The 9,895-nt window shown below is 44.8% G+C and overlaps 1 protein-coding gene across 2 annotated transcripts in view; it reads left to right on the plus strand.

The window, feature by feature from the left end:
• The window catches only part of cenpe (centromere protein E), a 38,117-nt gene extending 28,222 nt beyond the window's left edge, over window positions 1–9,895 (plus strand). For both annotated transcript variants that reach the window (XM_038270518.1, XM_038270519.1), the window contains 7 exons: window positions 28–183; window positions 1,181–1,360; window positions 1,444–1,544; window positions 2,319–2,413; window positions 5,212–5,347; window positions 6,866–7,233; window positions 9,762–9,895. In XM_038270518.1, the coding sequence (XP_038126446.1) occupies window positions 28–183; window positions 1,181–1,360; window positions 1,444–1,544; window positions 2,319–2,413; window positions 5,212–5,347; window positions 6,866–7,233; window positions 9,762–9,829 (1,104 nt within the window). In that variant the 3' untranslated portion in view covers window positions 9,830–9,895. The remainder of the gene's footprint in view (window positions 1–27; window positions 184–1,180; window positions 1,361–1,443; window positions 1,545–2,318; window positions 2,414–5,211; window positions 5,348–6,865; window positions 7,234–9,761) is intronic.

Consider the following 9,895-nt stretch of genomic DNA (forward strand, 5'->3'; position numbering starts at 1 on the left):
AAGTTTTCTTCTTTCTTTCTCTGGTAGTCCATCAGTGATGAGCAGAATCAGAACCTAACAGAGCTGAAGCAGCTGGATGCAGAGAGGGATGTTCAGCTTAGAGAAGAGGGAGAGAGAAATTCAGCTCTGCTGAAGGAGCTGCACCAAACCAACACCAGGTCCCTGATAACACAGCTGTCCACAGTAAGTCACATTTATTAGCCGCTAGCTGCTCCTGTCTACTACCGCCTCATTCTTTTAATGTCAGTCACTCCCCGATCCATCCTATCAGATAGACATCAGCAACGCACCTGATTTTACTTTGTAAAGATAACCTAAATTAAGCTTTTTCTCTCTAAAAATAGTAAGTGTACTAAGCTAGAATGTGTGAAATATGGCTGGACGATATAGAAAAAAAGCTTATTGATAAAAAAAATGCATATTGATCGATATCGATAATTATTGAAAAGATTTGAAACCATATTTTATGTGCAGCTCTGCCTGGACTTTTTATGATATTGCTAAATGATTTAATTTTAATAAAGAACACAAACAAAGACTTCCAATTAAATATTTATTTAACCAACTTTTTTAACCATAACAGAATTGTTTTAAACTTAAGAGACCTGAGTTATGTTATTAAATACTGACAAAGAATAAACTAAAGTGACCAGAAAAGTGACCAAAATAAATATAACAAATAAATAAATAGAATACCCTATTTGGGTGGGAATAGTCCACCACCAGCTTGTGGTAATTAAAAGATTGTAGGACTAGGCTACCATGGAAACTCCACTCAACAACAGCAGTAGCTGTAGGCATGTCCCCTAGGATTGATCTTTAAACATCAGTATTTGTACTAAAATATTCTTTCTGTCATGATTTGTGGACATTAAGATCTAAAGAGAAGGGCCATCTCCAGGTCAGAGCCTGTAATTCAGTGAGAGGGTGGAGTCAGAGTGAAAACATATGCTAGAGGGGATCATTCCACTGGCTGAAAGCTGGCTGCCATTCGGCTGGTGTTTGACTGGGAAGCCATATTGAATAGCTGCTACTGTATCAACACCTGAATTAAAAAATAATTCTGATTTACTGTAATGTTTTTAGAATAATAAAGTATTTTTAGAATTGAATGAATGGCTGTGTTGCAGGATGACTTAATAAGTATTTTTAATTGAGTTGCCATCATTCTGCTTTTCAGGCTCTTCCTGAACAAGTGGGAAAGCTGGAGGAAGAGTCTAACACTAAACCCAGAAACACTGAGTCCAACCAGAAACAGGCCATTCAGCTCCTACAGACTGAACTGCAGGACACCCGGGCAGCTTTACTGGAAAAGGAAAACACAATCCTGAAGCTAAAGGACAAACTACAAGAGTCTGAAGTATGTCTCTAAACTAAATAGACCTCTTTAATATATTCTATAGGTTTGCTTTGCTAAAAGTGTCGGTTGTCCTCCTTGTTTAGAAGAAAGCGTCGCCCAGTGCAGCTGAGCTGGAGAACCTGCGGAGCAAGCTGTTTGACATGGAGCTGAAGATGGCCTCAGCCACTGAAGAACACCAGCAAGAGTACGTATTTAACTACTGATCGCCTCGCTTCTTTTCATTGGCTAGTCTTCAATCAATTAATAATTATATAGCAAGAGACTCTAATGAAAATAAACCAGGTGAAACTAAAACTTTTCCACTTTAGGATTTCTGGATAGAGCAGATTGACAGACAGAAATGTTATTTTTTATCTTAAATTCAAAATGTTTATTTTTTACACCCTTGGTATAATTGCTGCTCTAAGTGAGTGGCTCTGTTAGCTGAAGGCATGTTTTACAGTTAATGATTAATTTCTGAATGAGTTGATTATTTTACTGAATGATTAATCGCTTCAGTTCTGGTTTAAAACTTCTAATTGGCTTCTTGGAACTTTGTCTATAGCAGGAAACAAAAGTTCTGGTTCTTTGAATCCTAGATGAAAGCAGAGGCTGAATGTTCCCTTAGAGCCTACACTGTTGTTGCGGTTAAACGTCTGTGACTCCCTGGATGACCACTAGGTTCACTACGTCATCCAAGGCTCAGTTCCTACACAATCTTCCTGTCCAAGCAAGAGTCTGGTTGGAGGAGAATCTCAGGAGGTCATTTATCTTTTTCATCTGTCAAGCTGCTCTATAATCCAGGACACCTCAAGTGGAAAAGTTTTTTAGTTTAGTTTAGTTAAAAAAAGCTTCCTTTTGCTATCTAATTAATAATCGATTAATGGAAAAAATAATCAACAAATGAATCAATTTCCAAAGTAATGGTTAGTTGCAGCCCCAATGTTGTCTGGACTTATCAGAGATTGCTGTCTTTCAGGTTACAGAAGATGCAGGTGGTGCTGAAAGTAAAGGAAGAGTCTCTGAGGAAGCTAAAGCAGGACCTGAGATCACAGCAGCAGGGCGACGAGTCCTGTAAGTTCCCCTGGTTATCAGTGACCACACACCAGATGATAATTGGAGCGCGTTGCTCTTATAGGGCGGTCTGTAGGGGGCCTTGCTCTTATAGGGCGGTCTATAGAGGGCCTTGCTCTTATAGGGCGGTCTATAGAGGGCCTTGCTCTTATAGCGCGGTCTATATAGGGCGGTGTACAGAGGGCGTTGCTCTTATAGGGCAGTCTATAGAGGGCGATGCTCTTATAGGGCAGTCTGTAGAGGGCGTTGCTCTTATAGGGCGGTCTGTAGGGGGCCTTGCTCTTATAGGGCGGTCTATAGAGGGCCTTGCTCTTATAGCGCGGTCTATATAGGGCGGTGTACAGAGGGCGTTGCTCTTATAGGGCAGTCTATAGAGGGCGATGCTCTTATAGGGCAGTCTGTAGAGGGCCTTGCTCTTATAGGGCGGTCTGTAGGGGGCCTTGCTCTTATAGGGCGGTCTATAGAGGGCCTTGCTCTTATAGCGCGGTCTATATAGGGCGGTGTACAGAGGGCGTTGCTCTTATAGGGCAGTCTATAGAGGGCGATGCTCTTATAGGGCAGTCTGTAGAGGGCGTTGCTCTTATAGGGCAGTCTGTAGAGGGCGATGCTCTTATAGGGCGGTCTGTAGAAGGCGTTGCTCTTATAGGGCGGTCTATAGAGGGCGTTGCTCTTATAGTGCGGTCTATAGATTTCATTGTTCTTACAGGGTGGTCTATATAGGGCGTTGCTCTTATAGGGCGGTCTGTAGAGGGCGTTGCTCTTATAGGGTGGTCTGTAGAGGGCGATGCTCTTATAGGGCGGTCTATAGATTTCATTGCTCTTACAGGGTGGTCTATATAGGGCGTTGCTCTTATAGGGCGGTCTGTAGAGGGCGTTGCTCTTATAGGGCGGTCTGTAGAGGGCGTTGCTCTTATAGTGCGGTCTATAGATTTCATTGTTCTTACAGGGTGGTCTATATAGGGCGTTGCTCTTATAGGGCGGTCTGTAGAGGGCGTTGCTCTTATAGGGTGGTCTGTAGAGGGCGATGCTCTTATAGGGCGGTCTATAGATTTCATTGCTCTTACAGGGTGGTCTATATAGGGCGTTGCTCTTATAGGGCGGTCTGTAGAGGGCGTTGCTCTTATAGGGCGGTCTGTAGAGGGCGATGCTCTTATAGGGCGGTCTGTAGAGGGCGATGCTCTTATAGGGCAGTCTGTAGAGGGCGTTGCTCTTATAGGGCAGTCTATAGAGGGCGATGCTCTTATAGGGCAGTCTATAGAGGGCGATGCTCTTATAGGGCAGTCTATAGAGGGCGATGCTCTTATAGGGCAGTCTATAGAGGGCGATGCTCTTATAGGGCGGTCTGTAGAAGGCGTTGCTCTTATAGGGCGGTCTATAGAGGGCGTTGCTCTTATAGCGTGGTCTGTAGATTTAATTGCTCTTATAGGGAGGTCTATAGAGGGCGTTGCTCTTATAGGGCAGTCTGTAGAGGGCGTTGCTCTTATAGGGCGGTCTGTAGAGGGCGTTGCTCTTATAGGGCGGTCTGTAGAGGGCGTTGCTCTTATAGCGCGGTCTATAGATTTAATTGCTCTTATAGCGCGGTCTATAGATTTAATTGCTCTTATAGGGAGGTCTATAGAGGGCGTTGCTCTTATAGGGCGGTCTGTAGAGGGCGTTGCTCTTATAAGGCGGTCTGTAGAGGGCGTTGCTCTTATAGGGCGGTCTATAGAGGGCGTTGCTCTTATAGGGCGGTCTGTAGAGGGCGTTGCTCTTATAGGGCGGTCTATAGAGGGCGTTCCTCTTATAGGGCGGTCTGTAGAGGGCGTTGCTCTTATAGGGCGGTCTGTAGAGGGCGTTGCTCTTATAGGGCAGTCTGTAGAGGGCCTTGCTCTTATAGCGCGGTCTATATAGGGCGTTGCTCTTATAGTGCGGTCTATAGAGGGCGTTGCTCTTATAGTGCGATCTATAGATTTAATTGCTCTTACAGGGTGGTCTATATAGGGCGTTGCTCTTATAGGGCGGTCTGTACAGGGCGTTGCTCTTATAGGGCAGTCTGTAGAGGGCCTTGCTCTTATAGCGCGGTCTATATAGGGCGGTGTACAGAGGGCGTTGCTCTTATAGGGCGGTCTATAGAGGGCGTTGCTCTTATAGTGCGATCTATAGATTTAATTGCTCTTACAGGGTGGTCTATATAGGGCGTTGCTCTTATAGGGCGGTCTGTACAGGGCGTTGCTCTTATAGGGCGGTCTGTAGAGGGCTTTGCTCTTATAGGGCGGTCTATAGAGGCCGTTGTCTTATAGGGCGTGCTACAGAGGGTGTTGCTCTAATAGTGCGTTCTATAGAGATCATTGCTCTTATAGGGCGGTCTATAGATGGTGCTGCTCTTATAGGGCGGCCTATAGACGTTGTTGCTTTTAAAGGGTGGTCTACAGAGGGCATTACTCTTAGTGGGCGGTCGATAGAGGGCCTTGCTTTGATGGAGCGTCTATCTTGCAACCCTTACATAATTTAATTAGAAAAAACTGGGATGGAGCTCCATTTCTAAGTGAGCTTTGCTGTGTTTAGTAGCAGCTGTTAGCGACGTCCTGGTGGTCTGAGTTTTTCCTTCATTAGTTCTTAGCTTTAAAAACCTAAATCTATAAAAAAAAAAAAAGAGGACAACATTTTTCACATAGCCCCACATAGACCTTTTCTTATCATTTATAACACACAATAAGTTTATCTTGACCTGCAGAATAATTTCACTGAGTTCTTGTTGACATTGAAGCAGACCTTCCATCCTTCCGTTCACGTTAACAGTCTCTGGTTTCCATGTGAAGTCCTGACAGGTAAGGAGCTTCATGCTCGGCTCACCAACCCCAGAGGAACCATGATCCACAGCAGCATTCTGCTGGAAAAGACCAAGCTGGAAGAAGACGTCAAACGGCTTCAGCTGAGGATCCCAGAGCTGGAAAGGTAGATTCATTCAGACTTCATTCTGAAAACATGCTTTGATAAAGCCGGCATACACTACCATTTGTTTTTTTGGGCCTGTTTTGGGCCGACTCTCCGGTGGTGCGAGAATTTTTCGATTGGGCCGACTTTTAGCCTGATGGTGCGTGGTGTAGTTTACAGGGGGTAACGAAGCGACCACCTCCCCATCAGGATTTGTAAGGTCAGGAGAAAATCTCTCACTGGGCAAACGGGGATTCTTCTTCCTCTCAGATGTAAACCCAGCAGCATGGCGGGGGTGCAATGAGGGAAATGGAGTTCTTTCTGTAAAATCTACAGACCGTAGTAGCCACGTTTGCTCAGCCATGTCTTTGTCCAAATACGTGGTCACCTTTTCTTTTTAGGGCTTTCAGCACAAAATTGCACAAATTGCCAAGGCAGCGCGTTTCACTCTAGTGAGCTTCATGTTCCTCTTCTACTCGTTTGGCTTCTGGATAGACGAGTCAGAGTAGCTCCATCTCACTGCGGAGCTGAGTCCACCTGGTTATTAGACGTGCAGTGGGAGCAGGTAGATCGTATCAGAGCGTCGGGTCGCACAGTGTGAGAACAAACACTGAGCTGTGAACTTTTAATCCCTGTGGTTTCATGGTACAGTGTGAGCTGTAGCTGAGTGCTACAACTAAAACCTTAGGCCCCGTCCACACGAAGTCAAACCCTGGCCTAAACGCACACATTTTTCACCAAACCAGCCTCTCATCCATACAAAGCCGGTGTTTCAGGGTCTGTAAACGATCTTTTTTTTTATTCAGCCTTCAGAGTGGGAAGATTTTGAAACGCCGTTGTCGCGTTTCCATCTTTAAGCTCTGACCGCATTTTTTTTTTTTACACGCATGCGTCATAGCGTCGCCTCTAAACACGCATGCGCGACACAGTATCAAAACAACAATGGCGCCGTACTGTGTTGAATGGTTGCTGCTCATGCTACTCACCCTGCTGTCGGGCTTACAACAGAATCTTCTTCTTCTGGAATATCTCCAGGAAGAACAGAGCAATATCCACGACATAGTTCAGCACCTGCGGGTCCATTTTTGTGGTTTTCCGGTTTGGTTGTTGTATAAATATTACTGCGCATGCCCAACATTTCGTTGCCTGTTTTCGCCTATTTTTGCTTTGGCACCCCAGCGCCACTTACAGGCCTGGCATACATTTTGCAGTGTTTTCATGCATTCGTGTTTAATTTACATCTCCGTCTTTACTACAAACGTTCTGGAAAATATCAGCGTTTTGTGTTCGTTTTGACTTCGTGTGGACGGGGGCCTTAGTGTTTGCCCGGCTTTATTCAATGCCAAAACATACCCAGTTTCTGTTCTGTGATTGAAATGTGTTCTGTTGAAGGATGACATCAGATTTTGGAATTAAGTAAATCGGCTTATTTTATATAAATTCCTTGATGTAATTTGACACCATCTGAGCTGAACTCTAAGATAATACTGTGTAGTTTCTGTTAGTGGGAAAGTTCAGGCCTGTGTTTTCTCTCATCAGCTTGGTTTGCAGCCTGCAGGCTGAGACTAATAAGTGGAAGAACAGAGCCATCAGTCTCAAAGGGAAGAGTAAAGCGGAGCCAGACAAGCAACCCTCCACCTGTACCCCTAAGAAGAGGGACCTCCCTACGACCACAGACTCTGCCTTGGTTTTTAGCTCACCTAAGAAAAGTTGTCTTCCTGCCAAGAAATTTCTGGACTTGCCTCTGAAGGCAGTGGGGTCTCCAGGGAAAGCTCCGCTGCTGCCTTCAAACGTGCTGCTGGATTCTCCAAAAAGCAGCTTCTTTGACGGAAGTGGAACCACAGAGCTGCTGTCTAAAACCTGCCCAAAGCAGTTCTTTGACAACTCTGACCTGGGAATCCAGCCAGGTATGTTACACCTTGTGGCCGGTCTGCAGCTGCTGCTCAACTCCTGAACCTCCTAACATGCATGTGGGCTGTTTGTTTTATCAGAATCCCCCCAGGTTCCTACCGAGAGCGATGAAGGTAAAGCTGCAGTAATGTTTGCTGGGGAGTCACACTTTGTCACTTTCACTGTGTGGTGCAGAAAAATGGATGCTTCTGCTTTCTTTAACCCTGCACCACTTTATTTGGATGAGCACACACACACACACACATATATATATATATTAGGAATGGAACGGTTTATGCGAACCGTTCAGTTCGACTGTCTCGGTTCGGTTCGCGTGTGTTGCGTTCAGTTCATGCGCTGCTCTTTTTCTCATAGGCGAAGTGTTTACACTCCAGAGCAGAAGGTGGCGGTACTGCGACCAAAGCCAACCACCAGTAGTAAACAAGAAGAAGAAGAAGCGAAGCAGCGTTGCCGGGTGTAGCAGAAAAAAATCAGTAGTTGTGGAGAATTGTGTTGGAATGGCGAGTGGGAAAGAACAGGAGTTGGAAGACGCGCCAGCAGCACTTTATAGGTCTGCTGTATGGGACCACTTTGCATTTAGACCTACGATGACAGCGGAAAGAAAGCTGTGCATAAAAGTGCAACAGTGTGCAAGCATTGTGCAACACGTTTTGTTTATGCTAACAGCAACACGACCAACATGTCAGGCTAACCCTGAAATCCCACATACTGCGTCATCGCTCCAGACCGGCTGCACAAAGCAAAGCATACAGCCTCCACTGAGGCTCCCGTCCGCTCCGCTCTGAGTTCCTTGGAAATGGTAGAGGGCATGCGCAAGATGATTAAATTCAAAGCAGCAAAACATGTGGAAATGATCCAGGGTTTCCGCGGATCATTAAAAATAATTACAATTCATTATTCTTTTTGGATTTTTTCATAAATTTCATAAATTTTTATGGGATTTCGGTGTAACAGTTAACATATACTGAACCGAACTGAAAACTGTGACCATGAAACCGTGAACTGAACTGAACCGAACCGTGGATTTTGTGAACCGTTCCACCCCTGATATATAAATATATATATATGCACACACGCAGTGGTAGTGGTTTAAAAGTTCCCCTTCAGGCCAAAAGCCAGCCCTGCCCCCCCCACCTCCTGCTGGGAGTGTCTATTCTTACTATAACTTCACCCATAGGCATTGCAGCTGCTTTACACTAAAGCTCCTGTCACACCTTGACGATTTAGACCAGCATATGCCTGATGTATGAAAATCTGCCAATAAAGCTGGAATACGCTGGTAAACACGTCGACATGTCGTATACCAGCGTAACCCATACATGGGCATTCAGTTCCAGGTCAGTTATCTGATGGTCGTCATCCGTTCAGTGTCAGTTCCTCATCAGTCGTGGCGTCTAGCTGATCCTAAACCTCTGAGTAACTTATCCAGAACTTCTCTCCAAGCATATCAAGGTATCTGACGTGTTCCAGACGAGCGCTGATCGTGTTTCTAACTTCCAGCTGCTGTATAATGGCGTATTGGCAGCATTTTGGTATAAAGGGGGTTCACAGGAGGAAACCGTCAGTTCTCCTCCAGACTTCATCCCCATCATAGGGTGAGCCAGAAGGGGAGGGTGATGGATCCTCCCTACGTTCACGCCCACCACCAGCATCTTTATTTAAATTTTTTCTTCTTTTTTTTTTTTTGGCGGCCAGTAAACAGCAGCTAGGTTAATACTGAGATCAAATAAGTTTTTTTTCTCCGGGTGCATGGCTGCCCCCCTCAGGAGTCAGGACACTGGCTTGTGCATCATTTCATGGTCGTTATGCTGAAGTTAGGCTGTCGTTGGACAGGAGTTCTGGACTCATTATAAATACTCCATGTATACGCCCTAAATAGAAAAAATCCATGGAAAGTTCAGCGTATGGCAGCGTTTTAGGAGATTCTGGGACATCAGACAGACGCTGGATAAATCAGCACGGTGTGACAGGAACCTTAATGGGAACCAATCAAGGACCCATCATGAAACCAGGGGAACTTTTGTTCATTGAATGTTGGGACTTCCATTGCTTTCTGTTTGCTGGGATTTTCTATGAGGCAGATTAAGCTTTGATCTGCAGGAAACTGCTGACTTGACAGAATCCACCCGACTCTTTGAAACTCATGTTAAACAAAAGTCAGTTCTGGAAATCAACACCACAGATCCTGGAAAAGCTGCATAAAGTCCTGTGTGACGTTTCCAGTCTGCTGCCTGTTGATCCACTTTGTTTTATCAACTCCAAAGAGGAAACACTCTGCAATAGTTTAGATGTAGTGAAGCTAAAGGTTTTATATGTTCTATCTAAAACCCAGGAATTTCCCCTGATTTCTTTTTAAATGAGATTGTATTATAAAATGTTGACATTCTATGCAGACTGGTCTACTGAATGAAGGTTAGAACATCTGTCTGGGATTGTTGGATGGATTTGGGGGTTTGCTGTTTTCTTTAACCTTCAGTGACGTCTACGGTTCAATCACGTGAAAGTATTTTCTCCATCTTTGCAGATGCAGGAGCTGAAACCGATTCATGGCGCTACAAACTCAAGGAGGAAGACTACTGCGGGGTGCAGTAGTCAGTCTAAAACTACACTTCCTAATGTCTTTTAATGTTTAATTGTTAATAAAAATGCTAACTAGCA

Source organism: Cyprinodon tularosa, unplaced genomic scaffold (assembly GCF_016077235.1).
Source record: "Cyprinodon tularosa strain WSP-4 unplaced genomic scaffold, ASM1607723v1 ctg764, whole genome shotgun sequence".
NCBI classification, from domain to species: Eukaryota; Metazoa; Chordata; class Actinopteri; order Cyprinodontiformes; family Cyprinodontidae; genus Cyprinodon; species Cyprinodon tularosa.